This window comes from Triticum aestivum, chromosome 6D (assembly GCF_018294505.1).
Source record: "Triticum aestivum cultivar Chinese Spring chromosome 6D, IWGSC CS RefSeq v2.1, whole genome shotgun sequence".
Taxonomy (NCBI): domain Eukaryota; kingdom Viridiplantae; phylum Streptophyta; class Magnoliopsida; order Poales; family Poaceae; genus Triticum; species Triticum aestivum.
Window position 1 is genome coordinate 103166812 of NC_057811.1, and position 22475 is coordinate 103189286.

General features: G+C 44.9%; 2 protein-coding genes across 2 annotated transcripts in view; both read left to right on the forward strand.

The window, feature by feature from the left end:
- The first annotated feature begins 10280 nt into the window (after positions 1-10280).
- Positions 10281-21541, forward strand: LOC123143846 (uncharacterized). The gene is made up of 7 exons (XM_044562852.1): positions 10281-10739; positions 14225-14392; positions 18064-18603; positions 18684-20015; positions 20135-20462; positions 20566-20821; positions 20920-21541. Exons 1-7 carry the CDS (start codon positions 10329-10331, stop codon positions 21125-21127), a joined length of 3243 nt encoding a protein of 1080 aa, XP_044418787.1. The 5' UTR covers positions 10281-10328; the 3' UTR covers positions 21128-21541.
- A 672-nt stretch (positions 21542-22213) lies between these two features.
- Positions 22214-22475, forward strand: part of LOC123143847 (uncharacterized) — a 5372-nt gene continuing 5110 nt past the window's right edge. The window contains exon 1 of the mRNA XM_044562854.1: positions 22214-22475. Coding sequence (XP_044418789.1) covers positions 22459-22475 — 17 coding nt within the window. The 5' untranslated portion in view covers positions 22214-22458.

Genomic DNA, 22475 nt, shown 5'->3' on the forward strand with positions numbered 1-22475 from the left:
ATCTCACCTTTAGCTAGTCTCCGTTTATTCCGCGGCTTTTATTTCGAGTTACTAATACTTAGCAACCGAACCGGTATCTAATACCCTGGTGCTGCTAGGAGTACTAGTAAAGTACACATTCATATAATGTATATCCAATATACTTCTGTCGACCTTGCCTGCCTTCTCATCTACCAAGTATCTAGGGTAGTTCTGCTTCAGTGACCGTTCCCCTCATTACAGAAGCACTTAGTCTCGGGTTTGGGTTCAACCTTGGGATTCTTCACTAGAGCAGCAAATGATTTGCTGTTTCATGAAGTATCCCTTTTGCCCTTGCCCTTCTAGAAACTAGTGGTTTTACTAACCATCAACAATTGATGCTCCTTCTTGATTTCTACTTTCGCGGTGTCAAACATCGCGAGTTGCTCAAGGATCATCATGTCTATCCCTGATATGTTATAGTTCATCACGAAGCTCTAATAGCTTGGTGGCAGTGACTATGGAGAACCATCACTATCTCATCTGGAAGATTAACTCCCACTCGATTCAAGCGATTGTGGTACTCAGACAATCTGAGCACATGCTCAACGATTGAGCTTTTCTCCCTCAGTTTGCAGGCTTAAGAAACTTGTCAGAGGTCTCATACCTCTTGACGTGGGCACTAGTCTGAAATCCCAATTTCAGTCTTCGGAACATCTCATATGTTCTGCGACGTTTGAAAACGTCTTTGGTGCCACAATTCTAAACCGTTAGCATTACGCACTGAACTATCACGTAGTCATCAAAACATGTATGTCAGATGTTCCGCAACATCTACAGACGACGCTGAGGTTCAGCACACCGAGCGGTGCATTAAGGACATAATCCTTCTGTGCAGCAATGAGGACAATCCTCAGTTTACGGACCCAGTCCGCATAATTGCTACTATCAACTTTCAACTAATTTTTCTCTAGGAACATATCTTAAACAGTAGAGCTATGACATAATTTGCAAAGACCTTTTGACTATGTTCATGATAATTAAGTTCATCTGATTATTTAATGAACTCCCACTCAGATAGACATCCCTCTAGTCATCTAAGTGATACATGATCCGAGTCAAACTAGGCCGTGTCCGATCATCACGCGAGACGGACTAGTCATCATCGGTGAACATCTCCATGTTGATCGCATCTACTATACGACTCATGTTCGACCTTTCGATCTCTTGTGTTCCGAGGCCATGTCTGTACATGCTAGGCTCATCAAGTCAACCTAAGTGTTTCGCATGTGTTCCGAGGCCATGTTTGTACATGCTAGGCTCGTCAACACCCGTTGTATTCGAACGTTAGAATCTATCACACCCGATCATCACGTGGTGCTTCGAAACAACGAACCTTCGCAACGGTGCACAGTTAGGGGGAACACGTCTCTTGAAATTTTAGTGAGGGATCATCTTATTTATGCTACCGTCGTTCTAAGCAAATAAGATGTAAACTTGATAAACATCACATGCAAATCATAAAGTGACGTGATATGGCCAATATCATCTTGCGCCTTTGATCTCCATCTTCGAGGCGCGGCATGATCACCTTCGTCACCGGCATGACACCATGATCTCCATCATCATGATCTCCATCATTGTGTCTTCATGAAGTTGTCTCGCCAACTATTACTTCTACTACTATGGCTAACGGTTAGCAATAAAGTAAAGTAATTACATGGCGTTTTCATTGACACGCAGGTCATACAATAAATTAAGACAACTCCTATGGCTCCTGCCGGTTGTCATACTCATCGACATGCAAGTCGTGATTCCTATTACAAGAACATGATCAATCTCATACATCACATATATCATTCATCACATCCTTTTGGCCATATCACATCACATAGCATACCCTGCAAAAACAAGTTAGACGTCCTCTAATTGTTGTTGCATGTTTTACGTGGCTGCTATGGGATTCTAGCAAGAACGTTTCTTACCTACGCAAAAGCCACAACGTGATATGCCAATTTCTATTTACCCTTCATAAGGACCCTTTTCATCGAATCCGATCCGACTAAAGTGGGAGAGACAGACACCCACTAGCCACCTTATGCAACTAGTGCATGTCAGTCGGTGGAACCTGTCTCACGTAAGTGTACGTGTAAGGTCGGTCCGGGCCGCTTCATCCCACGATGCCGCCGAATCAAGATAAGACTAGTAACGGCAAGTAAATTGACAAAATCGACGCCCACAACTACTTTATGTTCTACTCGTGCATAGAAACTATGCATAGACCTAGCTCATGATGCCACTGTTGGGGAACGTAGCAGAAATCCAAAATTTTCTACGCATCACCAAGATCAATCTATGGAGTTTACTAGCAACGAGAGGGAAGGAGAGTGCATCTACATACCCTTGTAGATCGCGAGCGGAAGCGTTCAAGAGAACGGGGTTGATGGAGTCGTACTCGTCGTGATCCAAATCACCGATGATCCTAGCGCCGAACGGACGGCACCTCCGCGTTCAACACACATACGGAGCAGCGACGTCTCCTCCTTCTTGATCCAGCAAGGGGGGAGGAGAGGTTGATGGAGATCCAGCAGCACGACGGCGTGGTGGTGGAAGTAGCGGGATTCCAACAGGGCTTCGCCAAGCGCTGCGGGAGGAGGGAGATGTGTCACGGGAGGGAGAGGGAGGCGCCAGGGCTTAGGTGTTGCTGCCCTCCCTCCCCCCCACTATATATAGGGCCAAGGGAGAGGGGGGGCAGCCTTGGCCCTTCCTCCAAGGAAGGGTGCGGCCAGGGAGGAGTCCATCCTCCCCAAGGCACCTCGGAGGTGCCTTCCCCCTTTAGGACTCTCCCTTTATCTTATCTCTTGGCGCATGGGCCTCTTGGGGCTGGTTCCCTTGGCCCATATAGGCCAAGGCGCACACCCCGCAGCCCATGTGGCCCCCCCGTGGCAGGTGAACCCCTTGGTGGACCCCCGGACCCCTTTCGGCACTCCCGGTACAATACCGATAATGCGCGAAACTTTTCCGGCGACCAAAATAAGACTTCCCATATATAAATCTTTACCTCCGGACCATTCCGGAACTCATCGTGACGTCCAGGATCTCATCCGGGACTCCGAACAACTTTCGGGTTACCGCATACTAATATCTCTATAACCCTAGCGTCACCGAACCTTAAGTGTGTAGACCCTACGGGTTCGGGAGACACGCAGACATGACCGAGACGACTCTCCGGTCAATAACCAACAGCGGGATCTGGATACCCATGTTGGCTCTCACATGCTCCTCGATGATCTCATCGGATGAACCACGATGTCGAGGATTCAATCAATCCCGTATACAATTCCCTTTGTCAATCGGTATGTTACTTGCCCGAGATTCGATCGTCGGTATCCCGATACCTTGTTCAATCTCGCTACCGGCAAGTCTCTTTACTCGTTCCGTAACACATCATCCCGTGATCAACTCCTTGGTCACATTGTGCACATTATGATGATGTCCTACCGAGTGGGCCCAGAGATACCTCTCCGTTTACACGGAGTGACAAATCCCAGTCTCGATTCGTGCAAACCCAACAGACACTTTCGGAGATACCTGTAGTGCACCTTTATAGCCACCCAGTTACGTTGTGACGTTTGGTACACCCAAAGCATTCCTACGGTATCCGGGAGTTGCACAATCTCATGGTCTAAGGAAATGATACTTGACATTAGAAAAGCTCTTAGCAAACGAACTACACGATCTTGTGCTAGGCTTAGGATTGGGTCTTGTCCATCACATCATTCTCCTAATGATGTGATCCCGTTATCAACGACATCCAATGCCCATGGTCAGGAAACCGTAACCATCTATTGATCAACGAGCTAGTCAACTAGAGGCTTACTAGGGACATGGTGTTGTCTATGTATCCACACATGTATCTGAGTTTCCTATCAATACAATTCTAGCATGGATAATAAACGATTATCATGATCAAGGAAATATAATAATAACCAATTTATTATTGCCTCTAGGGCATATTTCCAACACCTTATCGGGCCCTAGTGGAGAAAGAGGGCAGCACGTAAGGTGTGGGGCGCGCCCCCTTAGGCCCAAACCGAATTGATTTAGGGTTTGGGGGGCCGGCCCCCTCTTTCCTTCTCCCCTCCTCCTCTTTCCTCCTTCTCCTAGTAGTAATAGGAAAGGGGGGCCAAACCTACTTGGAGTAGGATTGCCCCCCCTTGGCGTGCGCCTCCTCCTTGGCCGGCCTCCTCCTCCCTCCCTCCTTTATATACGTGGGAGGGGGCACCCCATAGACACGCCAAAGTTTCTCTTACCCGTGTGCGGTGCCCCCCTCCACAGAAACACACCTCGGTCATATCGTCGTAGTGCTTAGGAGAAGCCCTGCGCCGGTAACTTCATCATCACCGTCACCACGCCGTCGTGCTGATGGAACTCTCCCTCGGCCTCAACTGGATCAAGAGTACGAGGGACGTCATCGAGCTGAACGTGTGCTGAACACGGAGGTGCCGTACGTTCGGTACTAAGATCGGTCGGATCATGAAGACGTAAGACTACATCAACCGCGTTGACATAACGCTTCCGCTTTCGGTCTACGAGGGTACGTGGACACACTCTTCCCGGCTCGTTGCTATGCATCACCTAGATAGATCTTGCGTGATCGTAGGAAAATTTTGAAATTACCGCGTTCCCCAACACTCCATGGTAGCATTGATACAAAAGCAAGCAATACGATACAAATGTGCAGGGGTAGAGGCCCACCACTAAAATAGCTGGGCAGTACAGGCACAACTTTCCCATTTCACTCTCATTTTTCTCCCATGCGATGGCTCCACCCAACGCAATCGATGAGTTTTTTGTCAGAGAGAAGCAGTAGTGGTGGCTCGACTTGGGTCTCAAGGGCCAGGAGCATGGCAAGGAAGGAGGGCATCCCTCCCGACGTCGGCAGCTAACATCTCATGGATTGAGCGACTATAAGCGTCTGGGTAGGAAACTCAAAGAACATAAGAGTAGTGTTGAGCATTTAACAAACATGAATACATGAAATGAACTTAGATTGTGAAAGATCGTGGATGTCGCCTAGAGGGGGGGGTGAATAGGCGCTTTAAAATAATTATGGTTTAGGCTTGAACAAATGCGGAATAAACCTAGCGGTTAATTTGTCAAGCACAAAACCTACAACAACTAGGCTCACCTATGTGCACCAACAACTTATGCTAAGCAAGATAAACTACTAGGTGATAGCAAGATATATGACGAGAAGCAATATGGCTATCACAAAGTAAAGTGCATAAGTAAAGAGCTCGGATAAGAGATAACCGAGGCACGCGGAGACGACGATGTATCCCGAGGTTCACACCCTTGCGGATGCTAATCTCCGTTTGGAGCGGTGTGGAGGCACAATGCTCCCCAAGAAGCCACTAGGGCCACCGTAATCTCCTCACGCCCTCGCACAATGCAAGATGCCGTGATTCCACTAAGGGACCCTTGAGGGCGGTCACCGAACCCGTACAAATGGCAACCCTTGGGGGCGGTCACCGGTACCCATCAAATTGCTCGGGGCGATCTCCACAACCTAATTGGAGACCCCGACGCTTGCCCGGAGCTTTACACCACAATGATTGAGCTTCGAACACCACCAACCGTCTAGGGCGCCCAAGCACCCAAGAGGAACAAGCTCAAGGGCACCAAGCACCCAAGAGTAATAAGCTTCTCAACTTGTAACTTCCACGTATCACCGTGGAGAACTCAAACCGATGCACCAAATGCAATGGCAAGGGCACACGGAGTGCCCAAGTCCCTCTCTCTCAAATCCCACCGAAGCAACTAATGCTAGGGAGGAAAATGAGAGGAAGAACAAGAAGGAGAACACCAAGAACTCCAAGATCTAGATCCAATGGGTTCCCCTCACATAGAGAAGAAAGTGATTGGTGGAAATGTGGATCTAGATCTCCTCTCTCTTTTCCCTCAAAAACTAGCAAGAATCCATGGAGGGATTGAGAGTTAGCAAGCTCGAAGAAGGTCAACAATGGGGGAAGAACACGAGCTTAAGAGATAAGGTTCATTGGGGAAGAAGACCTCCTTATATAGTGGGGGGAACAATCCAACCGTTACCCCCACTTCAGCCCCGCAGAGAGCGGTACTACCGCTTGGCCAGCGGTACTACCGCTTGCCCCTATAAGCGGTACTACCGCTCCCCCTCGCGGTACTACCGCTAGGCCTAGAGCGGTACTACCGCGATGGCAGGGCGGTACTACCGCATACGAGCGGTACAACAGCCCCCACTGCCGTGGCCAGTACCGTAAAACCCGACATGAAAAAGACCCCTCGAATCGAGGCGGTACTAGCACGAGACCGCAGCGGAACTACGGCTGGGGGCTACCAGCGGTACTACCGCTCAGGAGCGGTACTACCGCTTGTAGCACCCAAGCGGTACTACCGCTCCGGCCCGCGGTACTACCGCTAGGAAACCAAAACTGCCATAACTTCTGCATATGAGCTCCGAATTGAGCAAACTCAAGCTTGTTGGATTGAGAAAGACGAGTAGCATCAAAACAGCGATTGGTTATAGTAAGAAGAGGCAGGGGAGGTATGCCAACAAATAGAGGAGTGAAACCTCCAACCGAGAAGAACCGGCATAACCTCCAACATCGAAAACATCATAGAAGATGCGAGTGAACTCCGTTTTCGATGAACTCGAGCTTGTCATCAAGATGACCATAAGCTCCAAAACTCACAAAGAGAAGAACCAAACAAGAACCAACAAAGATGATGCAAGGATGCAATGGTTTGAGTTCTCTATGAACGATACGATCAAGCTACTCATCGAGAGCCCCCCTTGATAGTACGGCAATCGATCCTATAACCCGGTCTCCCAACTACCATCATGAGACCGGTAAAATAGAAAACCTATCAAGAGCAAACCTTTGCCTTGCACATGGTCCACTTGAGCTAGATGATGACGATCTTGACTCCCTCAAGTTGGACCACCTTTCTTGGTTGTGTTGGCTCGATGAAGACTAGTTGATTTCTCCCCCATACTCCACTATGGGTGAGCCACTCTTCCGCACATCTTCACAAGTCCATTGTCACCACAATGGACGGCAAGCTTCAAGCATTTGATCTCTTCATGATGCTTCACTTGAACTTGCACACCACAACCTAACCCCACAAAGAACTCTCACGAAGATCATGGGTTAGTACACAAAGCGTAATTGACAATGCTTACCACACCATGGGATCGCTTGATCCCTCTCGGTACATCTTGTGCGCTTTGTGTGTTGATCAACTTGATTCACTCTTGACTTAGTCTTGATCAACCTTGACTCTTTCCAACTCTCTTCATTTGGATGATGTCTTGAAGGTAAACATGAATGATCACACAATCTTCTTCTTCAAGACATGCTTGCAATAAGCTCTACTCTCACATGACCAATCTTTGGATAATTCCTTAATAACACCTTGGTCACCACATAAACTCCTTGAAACCAACACATGGACTTCAAGAAATGCCTATGGACAAATCCTTCAAACATAACTCAAGGCAACCATTAGTCCATAGAGATTGTCATCAATTACCAAAACCAAACATGGGGGCACCGCATGTTCTTTCAGATTGCTCTAAGAAGAAGAAAAATCAAACAATTGATGATGACGTGAACGAGAAATTGCAGAGTAAAAGGAGCGCAGGAGACATGTTTGGTGAGAATAGTTTTTTTGTGAAGTTTCTTGCAAAGCTTAATGTGGCTTTTCGAGAATCAAATGAGAAGTTGTATCAAGATAATAATGGTGATTTTTTGGGCAAAATTGAAATGATTGTTGAATTTGATCATGTGAAGCAAAAAGGCATTAGGCACATCAAAAATAATTAAATTCATCATCATTATCTAGGCCACAATATTCAGAATGAGTTAATTTCAGTTTTTATTGATGTTGAGAGAAAGGTTATCTTAAAGGTCATCAAGGATGTCAAGTGTTTCTCTATTGTCATGGATTGTACCATGGATGTGGGCCATGAAGAACAAGTGACTCTAATTGTGTGTTGTGTGAACATGTGAAGTAACTTTCCAAGAGTGGATGAGTTTTTCCTAGAGTTCTTAAAGGTTGATTGCATGTATGAATTGGTGGTTTTAAGGTATTCATGGATACATTGGGTTCTCTTGATTTGGGCATCTCTTATATGAGAAGTCAAGGTTATAACAATGGTTCCAATATGAACGGAAAAGGCAAAGCTGTTCAGAATCATTTGCTTGAAATTAACACAAAGCATTATATATGCCATGTGCATGTCATAGTTTGAATCTCACTCTTTGTGATATGCCAAAATCTTGCAAACAAGCTATTGCATTCTTTGGTGTTATCACAATGGATATACATATTATTTTCACGTTCTACTCGAGGGGGCAGGATTTGCTTGAGAATGTTCCAAAAACTTACTGTCAAACCTTTGTCTAGTACCCCTTGAGAGAGTGTAATAAAGATCGTGCGACCTATCGGTTGCCAAAATCCCCAAATAAGACCAACCTTGGAGGAACTAAAGGAGGCTTCTACTAATGACCCATCAGCAGTAAGTGATGCTCAATCTTTTATCGGTGCACTTGACGATTTTGAACTTTCAGTTGGTATAGTTATTTGGTATGGTGTTTTGTTGTCTGTAAATACGGTGAGAAATTTTTTACAGGAAAATATTGTGTGTATCATACTACTCTCAAACACATTGAAGAGGTCATCTCATATTATGAGAAGTACAAAAGTGAAGGCTTTAATTCTAGTACTGAGATTGCAAAAGTTGTTGCATTTAATATGGACATAGGGCCAAAATTTCCAACAAACTGTCAAAGAAAAGGGAAGAAGCAATCTGACGGAACTATTGATCAAGATGAAGAAATACAAATGCCGACTATGGAATCCTTCGGAGTTACTTTCTAGTCATTGTTGACACTGCAATTATCTCATTGACTGGTCAATTTGAGTAGCCGAAAGAATTTGATAGTAATCTACCAAAATGTTTGGTTTCTTATTCAACTCAAAAATTATGAAGTCCTTGCATGCTAGTAATCTACTAAAATGTCGCACCACTTTTGCTGAAGCTTTTTTCTCATAATAATTCATCTGATGTTGATCTTGGTGATTTTTCTTTGAATTAGAAGTTTTGCAACTAACTTTGCCAGATGATTTGATGTCAGCTTATGAGATTCTTCATTTTGTTACAGATGTAGATTGCTATCCAAATGTTTCCGTTGCCTATCGGATCCTCTTAACGGTACAAGTGACAATAACCTCAACTGAAAAAAGTTTCTCTAAAATGAAACTACTGAAAATTGGCTAAGGTCAACTATGTTACAAGCAAGATTGAATGGCTTGGCTATGTGCTGTATTGAGAAGGATATCTTGTACAACAATGATCCATGTTGTCCTTAACGACTTTGTGTCAAGAAACATCCGAAGAAGCTTTTTTGTAAAGCATTGAAGCATTATTGTCGATGGAGTCACTAGAATTTGTTTCTTATTTGAGGTAATCGTACTAGTACCTTTTGATATTGCTTAACAATCATTATTACATGTCTCAAACTAAAAATATGTGGTTGAAAGTTAACTCTTAATACTTTGCAAGTGAAACTAGACACATATATGTAGATATATACCGACACACAGAGATGTATATACAGCCTTAAGGACCCATCCTTTTCGAAAAGAAAAGCGTTAAGGACCCATGTCGTCAACTTCACCCTAGGGCCTTCCAAAACATAGAGCCAGCCGTGGGAAGGTGTATCTTTCCCATGTCATTAATTAGTCTTAACAAAATAGAAAGAAGAAAATATCATCTCGACATCGCAGCAACAATCCCGACGGACGGAGTAAAATTTCCCGGAAGAGGTGATAAAGAACCAAGATGGAACCAAAGCATGACCTACCAAAAATATAAAAGAGGGCACTAATGGATGTGTATCCTTAAAGCCGTGCTCTGCTTTTTTCTTTCCCTCCATTATAAGATTTAGACAGCACTTATTTACATCCTTGACCTCGGGAAAAACAATGGATGGATCAGTGCTACCAACCAGCACACTTGGCGTGTGAGAGAATAATCTCTTTTGCCTGCCCCTCAGTTTCATTAGCTAACTTCTAGGAAACAGAGAATCAGGACCGACCGTACGCAAGGAGCTGTTATCGCACCCACATGCCATATTTTCCCTCTTTTTAACCAAGTTTGTGGCCCGCTCCTTTTGACTAAGCTAACCGAAAGTGATTCCTTTGGACTCATCACTACCACTTGGCGCAACATCTCCCTGTCCATTTAGGCTGCAGTCCCAGTTCAAGCACAAGGCACAAACCCTGAGCAACGCCGAACAACACAGAGCCCACGCCCAGTGAAGATGGGGAACTTCCTCGCGCGCTTCAGCGAGGATGAGACCCCCGGCACGCTCCCAAAAGATGAGACACCAGCAGCCGGCCAGCCGCCGGGCCGGCAGGGCACCATCCTGGTCGGTCAGCTCCACGTCTTCGACGGACCGCCACCCCGCGTCAATGGCGGTTGGCCTACCCTAGCCAACGCCGGCAGCGCTGCCGGTGCCGCCTTTGCGCCCGGTCGCATCACCCCCTCAGGCTCAGGCTCAGGCTCCGCCGCCTCACGCTTCCCCTCTTCCCCCGCCTTTGCGCCCGGTCGCATCACCTCCTCGGGCTCGGGCTCGGGCTCAAGCTCCACCGCCTCACATTTTCCCTCTTCCTCCGCCTTTGCGCCCGGTCGCATCACCGCCTCAGGCTCCGGCTCTGCCTCCCCCTCCACGGTATATTACGCCGGCCATAACGTTTGGCATGTGTTTGTTGTTCTGTTAAATGGACAAAATATTGCATTTCTGTTATTTCTTTCTGTTTTGAAATGTATACTTGACGTGGTAGACGAGATTGTTGTCAAACTTTTCAAACACTTTAGAAATATTTTGTGAAGCATCCCTGTAAAAAAAATAGGACACTAAACATAAGTGCATCCCCTTCTTTACAATCCCACCACTCGAAGGAGTTTTTTTTTAGAAAACGAGGATCACTCCCGGCCTCTGTATCATTACGATGCACACGACCATTAAAAATTGAAGGAGTTAAATTTATATGTCTGCCAGCTATTTGTTATTATCATTCATGTGTTTTTAAATTTCTGTTTTGTTATTCCAATGTTTTTCAGAATATTTATCTATTACATTATCAAAATAAGATGCAAACAAACCACCATGTTCGGCCACATAGGTTAATACATTTATAACTTTGATAATATAAATTAATGGTTGAGATATAAAATTTAATCCGTCTAAAATATGTTCCTTCGACACACAAGAAACCTCTCAAAAATCAAATGACAAGCATACACAACCTAGTGGCTAGGCGCAAGTCGTATACCACCGATCATGGCCACGGCAACACACTTTTTTTTAAACGGAGGCAACACATATCTGACACATACTACCATGAAGATTCATTCATTGAAGGATCCAATGAACTTTGTGATCATCACCCTTGCATCATGATTTTGCGTCTTTTTTTTTCTAGAATACGCACGAGTATGCGTACTATGCATTAAAAGAGAGAAAGGGTGGAAGCACCCAAGGTCCGCATGCAACGATTATGTTACAAACATGCCTACGACATCTCTAGCGTCCCGCAAGACAAGTGGACTACTCACTATTGACCCACCTAGAGATCGCTCCCCACATCGTATCGTACTCATCCCAAAGGAGACTGCCCCGCTGCCACGAACATCCCTCCGCTTCTACCTTGGTTAAGACATTCCTTACCGATGGTGTCACCCTGTCAAATATGATTGCATTGCGATGTTTCCACAACTCTCACATGACAAGTGTCAAAAACCATTTGGCGTCTCTGGCCTCACCATGAATGAACATGTTGCAATGCCACACCAAGTACACACAATTCATACCACAAACAGGTGCCAATCTGTCACTACAAAGGCACCTCCAACTTCCGAGCGACCATTACACGAGAAGTTGCAAGACTTACACAGTAGCCAAAAGCCACTCCGCAATTACCATTGGTGCTTCCCGATGGACATGGTGTGGGTCTAGATTATAACATCATACACGAATTAGACTGTCTATAGAAATCTGAGATATTCTGGAATAGTGTTTGTCTTTATTGTGGCAGATAAAGAATAAAAAAACTTTTTCTTTATCCAAATTAAAAGTCACAACAGGTTTCAATATAATAAGACAACCAGACGATATTTGGAGTTAATCTACTATATATTAAAAGTACATGACGACATAAAAGCTATTGTATAGCTACATACATAAAACTCTGTATGTACTATTACCATGTCAGGTACAAAATAAACATATGGACACTGTTATGGTGTGTTTGAAAATGACAAAACAATCATTAGTTCACCGATTAATGATCTTTCCCGCATGTTATTTTCTCTCTAGCATAGAGCATAAATTTTATTTTCTATTGCATACAATGAATATTCATGAAAACATGAATTGTCGTGCATTTTTTTTACATGCTAAATCCGAGTCCCTCACATTTGTGAGAGACATAATGTTGGTTTCAATTAAAATCAATAGTTGGATTTATTAATATTTAATATTCAACATAAATTGAAATGCAAGCATACCTTTAAATAGCGATTGGATTTCAGTTAAATAAATATGTTGATGAGGTGAATCATGACACGATACAATGTAGCAAAAAATCATAATTTACGGAGGATCTAACATACAATTTGATGAATGTGGTATGATGTAGCAAAGCAAGGCTTGTGGTAACAGGCACCTAGAGGCGGTATTTTGATATTTTGAGCACTTCAATTAGGATGCAATAGAAAATAATTCATTTAGAGTCTCATTTAGGTCTTAGGAGGGATTAGTAGCATACCTGCCCATGTCAAGTTCACATGGCTCCAAGAACAAAATCTTAAGAGACGCTAGCGTAATTGAGTTTAGTAGGATGTCGCGATCTGTTTGGTTTAGTAAGAGGGGAATCATCAGTTATGGGTAAAGAGAAGACCAATGAAGTTTACTTTGTCTCCCTATCTGAAATTTTCATTTTCTAAAAGATATTTTGTTCAGAGAAGAAATCTCACTTCATACGAAATTAGCTATATTAAACATATCATATTACAACAATTTATGAAGCATATAGGTTTGTTCTGTATATGAAATTCTTGATAATGAAAAATGAAAACTTTGATTTTCATACAAAATCCATGTGATATCCACAAATAACTAAATTAGAAACAATTCTATTTTAAAATATTGTATTAGGTGAATTAATAATGCCTTTATATCTGAAATGGGAATAACATGTATAAAGAAATTTAGTAATTCCATTTTTTTTGTAGGAACCCCTTGTGAAGTACTTAATATCTAAATTGCCATAAACTATATAGAGAAAATTCTTCATATTTGTTAAGTTTTAAAAAACAAAAGTATTTTCATATATATAATCATAATAAGAAAAAATACGCTAACTCCATATGCTATCCACAAAATAGCTGAAATTTTGAAATGCATGCTATCTTTTATGAAAGTTATATGATAACTTAATGGTTAAAGTTATGCCATGGAGACATGCCAAAAAATTTTAAAAAATATATATATAGTATATATACACTAATGTATAGTAAATCTGGTAATGCATATGTGTGGGCTACTTAGCTAGTTATATAAATTCAAGATGACTCACAAAGCGAAAACAATACTTGCATGCCAATAATTTTGAAGGGAAACCGTGGGGTACTCTCAATTACTTAGCCTGTTGCCCATCATGGTTATTAGTAGCTTACAACTGATACCAAGAGATACTTGGAACCTCCGTCAAACCATAGGAACAGAAAACATGTGAAACGATATGGCATGTACCTCAAATAATCCTATAGGAATATAACATATAAATATACAAGATGCGTTGTTTGGTTTATAGGATAGTAAAAAATGCTGTTTGTTTGTTTTGTTTTTGAGTTAGTTTTGAATGAACAAGTCACTAGCTCATATTCACCCATACTTCCATGCGTGCATCTCCTTCTTGAATATCAAAGTCAAGCATGATGCCTTGATCATCCATCTGATGAAACAAAGTATATTGAATGTTAACCTTTCAAAGAAAATCTTGCCCCCCCCTCCCAAAAAAATATTGTATAAAATTGAAATGGTTGTAACCAAAAAAAACGGAGTTGTGTGGGAGGGCCTCACTATGTAATCTTATCCTATATTTACTTTTTTAACCAAGAATATAGGCTCATATCATGTTTTCCTTTCTCCAGACAGCTCTTACAGTTGACGAGAAGAAAATGCAGGATGTGGCAGATTTCTGGTCTAGGATGAAGAAAAGCAAGCATAAACTGGACAGTTGGGATCTTACCTATCTAGAATGCAAAATATTCTCTTGGTCTTTGGAGGACGTCCTCAACAAGGACCTTCTCAAGGAAAAGGTTGGCAATTCTCAACCATTACCTCGGACAAGCTATTTTATTCTACTTACAAGTTCTTCCTGACATTCTCAAGGAAAAGGTTGCATTCTAGAGTTGCCCTAAGTCAAACTTTGTCAACTTCGACCAAATTCATAGGAAAAAATAACAATAATTATGAAACCAGTAGGTATGCTTAAAAAATTTCATGGTGGGTATAATGATACTAAACTGCTGCCTTGGATGTTGGTAATTTTCCAATAAGTTTGGTCGAAATTTTAAAAGATTGAGTTAGGACAACTCTAGAATGCAACCTTGTTTGGAATGGAGGGGCTATATGATTTTTTTATGGAGTGAGGGGGTATATGATTTACAATAAGGTAAACACGTATTGACAGCCCTGGCAGGTTTATGATGGAGGTTTTTTTTTGTGGGGACTATGATGGAGCTGCTATGTATAGTAAAACAATATATATTTTCTCGCATAATAAAAATGTGGTTATAAAATTTGTTTTCACGGGATAAAAGTAACTACAATCCATGATTTCTTTATGTTATGGCAATTAGCACCAAGATCGTAGTCTACATATAGTAGTGAAAATAAAAATCAGACATGCCATATATATGTTAGAAAAATTGTTTAAATGTCTTTTTTACAAAAAGGATCCAATCTATTATGAAAGTCCATTGGGAGTACAAAGCACCGCCAACATAATAAAAATTACTAAGACCGCCGAACGACTACTTCTGTCGTCAGAAGGAGCCACTGACGGGCATTGTCGTCACTCCCCTATTAGAGCCGACTTCACCTTGTTGAGGATAGTCAGAAAGTCTTCGTGCACGTGCACCTAAGGACCAGTGGCCCTGAAACCTCATTCGTCACCGTTGAACCCTTGAATAGATCTGAAGCACCTGACACCAAATCTCGCCACACGACGAGGAACCCTAGCCTCGCCATCCCAAGAAGATGGCAGGAATCTATGATGGAACTTCGTCGATTATGTCCAGACGGACAAACTCAAGGAGGAACGGAGCCAGAATGACAAACTTGAAGAAGAAGCGCCACCATCCCCCCAAGAGCCGCACTTGTGAGGACTGAAAAATCCTAACATAAACCTCTAACTGGAACGTAGGAACCATGATTCCCTTCCTTGTCACCGACAACCGGGACAGCAGACAGAGGGAGGCAAATATATGATCTTCGCCCTATCCGCCAAGGAATAGGGAAGGAAACACTATGTACAACTATAACTATGTTTTACTTGATATGATTAGTTTACCTGATTTTTAAAAGACATTTTATCTGCTAAGTAATTGTTTGGAAACCGTTTTGGACACGACAATGAACAATATTTCACTCTTATATGAAAGTTTGATTTTCAACCTAGACGCCGCTCAGACTCACAAAAAACACAAGCTTAAGGTTTAACTCTTTTTTTAGGGATCACGTTCTTTTTTTTAGGGATCATGTTCTGACCTTTATAAATTCATGATAAATAAAATCATAGCATTGACATATTTGGATGGCTAAGCCACGATAATGTGTTGTGGTGGCAAGGCACTAGGGAGCCCGTTCTTTCAAACAGTAATTACATACATAAAAAAAATCTTAATAGAAGTATATGTGTGCAGATATATGTCCAGTATGTGTGTATAAAATTTCTTCAGCATTTATTTACATTTACACACACAAAAAAACAGATAGGCAGTTCAAAATGGACTTATATTTTGGCCAAATTTTTGTCTTTTTTGTTTATCCTATAAATATTTTTATTATTTATTAAAACTTTACAAATACCCAGAGATATATCTTGACAGTTCTTTTAAAAAATACATTTTATTTTTTTGCAAAATATCGGGCTGCAAGAAGCCCATGAGCTGAACCTTCGCATGTGACTAAGGCATCACTGATAAGATGTGATAAGTCTTTCTCAAAAAAAAAGATGTGATAAGTGTACCCATTAGTTTCTCCATCCCCTACCACAGCAGTGAACGGAACCACGGAAAGAGGATCCTTTTGACAACCTTTTTGTGTCTCAAAATATGGACCAATATCATCATTAAATTTTATTTCCAAGCCACATTGGTAACAAAGCTCTATCTAATGGGTAGGTTGTGCGAGCTGCCACGCTCCACATTCTTAAGTGGTAGTGTTTTGCTAATTGTGACACAAATGTGGTGGTTCTATGCATTTTACTTCTTTCTCGCTCACATGTCAATTGGTAAGTGGATTGGTTCACAGGCCATGGCGGAGCTTCACTAGGCTCACTTTTTTTTTTGAGCAATCACTAGGACTGACCTGGGCCGTCGCCCCCAGCAAAAAGGAAAAAAAAAGTTACCCCACAATAACACGGCAGCCCATAACTAATAAGGCCCACTAGGGCAAACCTGGACTGAGAGGGGAGCAGCCAACAAAAAGCAGCGATGTCTCAAAAAAGAAAAAAAAAAAGCAGCGACCGACCAGCTCTGTTCTCGCGCGGACTTGGCGTTGGCGACCGGCGTGGGTGGGCGAGGGCAGATGCGTTCCGGCGTGGGGGGTGGCGGGCCACCGGCCGGGGGCGCCCGTAATCCAGAACTTCGGACGGCCAGAGGCATCGACGCCTCGTCGCGGCCGCGCTCAGGCATCAGGCGACGCCGGCGCCGCGCGCGGTGAACCAGTGAGCAGCAAGAACACTCCACCCTCCCTCTCCCCGTCTGTAATTTTATCCGATCCAATTCCTAGTTTCCTGCTGCATCCTAGTTACTCGGGAAAAGTTCTAGTTAGGTCAGAGATTTTGCGCCGAATAGATTTGTTGTTCACAGCGTAGAGAACCGAACCTAGCGATGGTTAAGGGGACACTATTGATTCATCATTTTAGAAATAGGAGTGTGGCTAGGTCTCAGTCAACTGAGATTTAACCAAGTCTCAGTCAAGTGACATACTCCCTCCATTCCACAATGTAGTGCGCCTGTGCTTCCCAATATTCAAGTTTGATCGTAAATTTAACCAACGAGACCGACTACGGCGGGAGCAAAAATTATACCACTGAAGTCGGTCTCATTGATTAATTTTACAGTCAAACTTGGATTTCGGAAAACGCGGGCGCACTACATTATGGAATGGAGGGAGTAATATGCAAGAGAGAGAAAAAAACTAAAAATAATTTTTTGCACGAATCTTAATATAAGATCTCACGGGTATAAGTGTATAACATCGACTGAGACTTAACGAAGTCTCAGTCGATGGAACTTAGCGAGACTGAAGAAATAGAGGTGATTGTGAAGTTAATGAACCAACATTGACCGGATGCTCAGCCTCCCCTCTCTCCTCTTGTTACCAGCAGTGGGCAACAAGAGGGATGCAGAAAGAACCCAGCCGAGGATGAAAGTCTCAGTTGCAGGCTTGCAGGCAGCTGTTAAAGTGGCTTACATCACAATTTTGTTCTTTTAGTGTAGTCGTACGATTTGGTATTCGAAAAAAAATGTTGGCAGCTTCACCCCTCCTGAGTGAGATTTCTTTCAAGCTCGGCCACCCTTCACAGGCACGCATGGTGACTTGTTTGTTATCTTTAATTCTTAACTGTTGGTACGAGAATAAGAAATGTTGCAGCTTCTTTTCCAATCACATTTTAACAGCATAGCGGCAGGTATATTCCCTATTAAAAATGATTCGATATTCGTGCAATGATAATGGCTGAACCACTCGATCATCCCAGGTGAAGAAAATACCCAAGACATTCTCATCGCTGGAGCATTACTTGGATTCGTTTGCTGACCCATTGGTCGAGGAAGTCCACGCGGACTTTCTCTCTTCATTTGAGAGTTACCACCAAGCACCATTCCTTCAGGTAACCAGGGTTCAGAAGCTCGACCATGGCGAGAAGTCCTCGGCCTTCTTCTTCTGTTTCCTGGCTGCCCGGAGAACATCATACACTCCCGCCAAGGACGACATCGTCGCCGTATCCTCCTCGAGGAAGGGCAAGCACCCGTCATCCTACGTCCTGGGTTCGGTTTGCAAGAGCTGGGAAGACGACGAGGATTTCCCAGCTGACTGTTATATCGTCAGGCTGTCGACGTCTGTTCCACCCGTGGAGGTCGACGCCAGAACGAATAGGCCCGTGGCCCCGCTGTTCGTCTCGTCCCTCATGAACACCAAGACGTACAATCGCATCTGGACGTGCCTTCAGCTGGGGAAGACGAAGAGAGTGAGCGATGCCGGTCTCGTGGATGCCATCTGGAGATACAGCGCCTCAAAGGTAAGCTTTTCTTATGTAGTCTGCTATGGCTCTTCATCACTTTTTTACCTTACCTGTAAATTTCTCTTTTCCACATGAAGGCGGTGGAAAACGACTCCCGGTCCAAAGCATCTCATCGGTCAGCTGCCGCCGACGACCTTGGGCTCGACAGGTTCAGGCTTAACGAGTCGCAGCTGAACGCAGTGGAGGACTCCGTTGCAGCACTGGGGAGCCCTTCTCCTTCCCTGAAGCTGATATGGGGGCCTCCAGGGACCGGCAAAACCAAGACCATCAGCACCATACTCTGGGCGATGCTGCTCAGGGGGCACCGGACGCTTACTTGTGCTCCGACCAACACCGCGGTGCTGGAGGTTGCGTCTCGAGTAGTCCAGCTTGTCCGGGAGTTCTCAAATGGCGGCAGCGGAGGCTGCTTCCTGAGTGACATCGTTCTGCTGGGAAACAATGAGAAGATGAAGGTAGAGGCCAGCCATGAGCTCTCTGCGGTGTTCCTTGACTGTCGCGTCGAGCGGCTTTCCCAATGCTTCTCGCCAAATGGAGGCTGGGGGCACTGCTTGCGTTCGCTGATGGATTTTCTTGCGGAGCCTGTGAGCAAGTATCAGCTGTACACCGATAAAATTACCAAGGACCGTGAGGAGGAGGAGAAGAAGAGGAACATTTCATCAAATGTACTAGATAAGAAGAACAAAAATATTGTTGCAAGATGCAATAAAGGGAATGGTCATGAAAAGGATAGATGCAATAACGAAGGAGATGCGCAAGTGTTTGTTACCCTGTCATTCAAGGATTTTGTGAGAACCACTCACAAGGAACTCACTCACAACTTGCGCCACTGTATCGAGACATTGCAGAATGATTTCCCAAGGGAGCCTACGACGGCACCTAATTTCTGGTGCATGTCCGATGTGGTAGAAGCAACAAGAGTTCTCGGTGCATTGCTAGACGCCGGTGCCGGCGACAGACACGAGGCATGGGTGAGCGATGTCGGCGATGCCTGCAGCCCGTGCTCTGTGAGCAACGTTCCTCCATGCAAGGAATGCAGATTCAGGAAAGCGAGGTCACTCTGTCTCGAACAACTGGAGTATCTGCGCAACAATCTGAAGCTCCCCGGCTACTACGACAAGCGACCGATTGAAATCTACCTGCTGCAGAGAGCCAAGAGTATCCTGTGCACTGTTTCCACTTCTTTCAGGCTGTATAACGTACTGCCCACGGACAATCAGAAACCTGTCGGCGGGCAAGGACAACAGCAACGCAAAGAAGCCGAGATCTTCCCCCCTCTGGAGCTGTTGGTCGTCGACGAGGCCGCGCAGCTCAAGGAGTGCGAGGCCATGATCCCGCTGCAGCTGCCTTGTATAAGGCATGCTGTTTTCATCGGGGACGAGCGCCAGCTACCTGCTCTCGTTAAGAGCAAAGTATGATCTCTGAAGCCAGTTCACTTGCTAGTTAGTACTGTAGTTACTAGTACTAGAGTAGACTTGACCCCCTATCTTGAGACTAATTACACCCTTTGCTTGCGAAATGGCCATTGCAGATATCCGAGAATGCCGATTTCGGAAGAAGCATCTTCGAGAGGCTGATCTCTCTAGGCTGCCGCAAGCACCTCCTCGACACCCAGTACAGGATGCATCCGGAGATAAGCAGGTTCCCTGTGTGGAGGTTTTATGACGGCAAGGTAGGTGACGGCGTCAACGTTGTCTCCAAGAGCCACCGGCGCCGCCTCTTGAGAGGCAACATGTTTGGGCCCTACTCGTTCATCAATGTGCGTGGGGGGCGCGAGAGCAGCGAGGAGCATAGCCGGAGCCCCAAAAACACCATCGAAATCGCCGTCGTCTCGCTGATAGTCGAGAGACTGTTCCGAGGTCGTCATATATAGCTCCCTTCATGTCTACAAGCTGACATACAATGCTGGCCTTCGTTTGTGGCATAACTTTTTTCTCCTTATTTGTGATTGCCACATCACAGAGTCGGCTTCTTCGGGAACAAGGCTATCCGTTGGCATCTTGTCCCCGTACAACGCTCAGGTGAGAGCGTTCCAGGAGAAGCTGGAGAAACCATACGGTGGCCGCGATGGTTTCTCTCTCAAGATAAAGTCCGTGGACGGGTTCCAGGGCGGTGAGGAAGATGTCATCATCATATCCACGGTGAGGAGCAACGAGGATGGCGCCGTCGGGTTCCTCAGGGACGCAAAGCGTACCAACGTGGCTCTCACCAGGGCAAAGTAAGCCAAGCATCAATTTGCCGTGTGGTCAAGTGTTTTGTGCTACTATGAGTCTATGACTGCCTTGGATGAACTGTGATATCTCTTTTGGTCCGCAGGCATTGCTTGTGGGTGATTGGCAATGCGACGACTCTGTCCAAGAACAGGTCTGTCTGGCAGGACATTGTGTACGATTCTCAGAGGCGACGGTGCTTTTTCCATGCCAGCAGTGACAAAGGTCTGTTAGACGCAATACAGGCGGCAACTGTTGAGCTTGATGCCGCCGATAATCTGCGCAAGATGGGGTCCTTGCAGTGTGCGGCATGATCCCGAGGTACATACTGTGGAATAAGTTCTCTGAAGCATGTTGTCGGCCTACGGTTGCAAAGAGACTGAAAGCTTCTTGTGGGTTTCCAAAGTTGGCTGGCAAAAAGGAGTAGAAACTAAGCCTGCGGTATAACTTCTTCAGATTACAGAGACCCAGGAGGAAGGAGTGTCGTTCGTTCATGAGATGATTTGAAGTTCCGAAAGCGGACATCATATATCTTGGATGCAGGCGGCTCAAAGTTGAAACCGTGCCTGAGGAAGAACGGTTTAACCGTTGTAAACGTTCACTTTTATTCGTTGTGAATGAACGGCCATGCCTGCCTGCAAACTTGTATAGCTCTCGTGTAAAAGACCCCATAAAATGTTTGCTTTGGGCAAAGCATCGGGCTAAAGCCGGGGATGCCTTTGGTGAAAGTTGTCGAGGTTGGTCACGCGCGGCTTTTCAAAAGCTTTGTGTTTAGTCGTCGTGGGGTTTGGAAGAACGTCAAGATGCATGCAAAAGATCAACCGCAAAAAAAATGACATGAACAGCACAACAGATTCATCGAACACGTATAAGTTTTTCTAAAACCATAAATAACAAGAAAATGGTGAAATTTGTAAGAAATGTTTTTTGTGTGTGTGTGGATTGTTTCAAGACGCGAGTTGTACCATCATTGCTACGGCCCAAGTAGTAGTAGGAGGCAACTGTTATCGTCAAATGGTTCCAAACAGCACAGCAAGCAAACACACAAGAGACAGCGCAAGAGGCCATCCGTTGCAATCAGACCGCCCAAAACAAACAGCGGCAACCAAGCAAGCAAATCCAAAATTCAAAATGATGCTGCAGCACGGTGGAACATCTCACTTTTACAGAGCATACAAGCACTATGTACTTACAAGATGGCCATGGAAATCGTGTTGAAAACATTACAAGTTGACCGGTGGAGGAGGGCAAGTTGGCACGCCCGCAGGCAGGCCATGATGGTCAAAATCGTCACACCATCGCCCACCGTCGTCACCTTTCAGCCGTAGCACTCCACTCGTACTGCCCTCCCACTCGCCCCCCACTCCGCCAAAAGTCCACCCTTTCCCTCCCTCCCTCGGTCCCTCCCACGCCCGCCGCCCCGCCCCGCGAGCCGCGACCACGCGCGCACGCCCAAACGCCCGCCCGCCATAAAGCACACCTCCCGGGCCTCGCCGCGCGCCCACCCACGCCCAACGCCCCTCCCCACGCCGACGCAATGCACCCCGTCGAGGAGCCGCGCCGACGCCGTGGTGCGACCGCCGTTGCCGCGTAGGGTCTGGTACTCAGGTGGCGGCAGGACTGGCCGACCGGAGCCCCGCCCCCCATGCCGTGCGCGCGGGC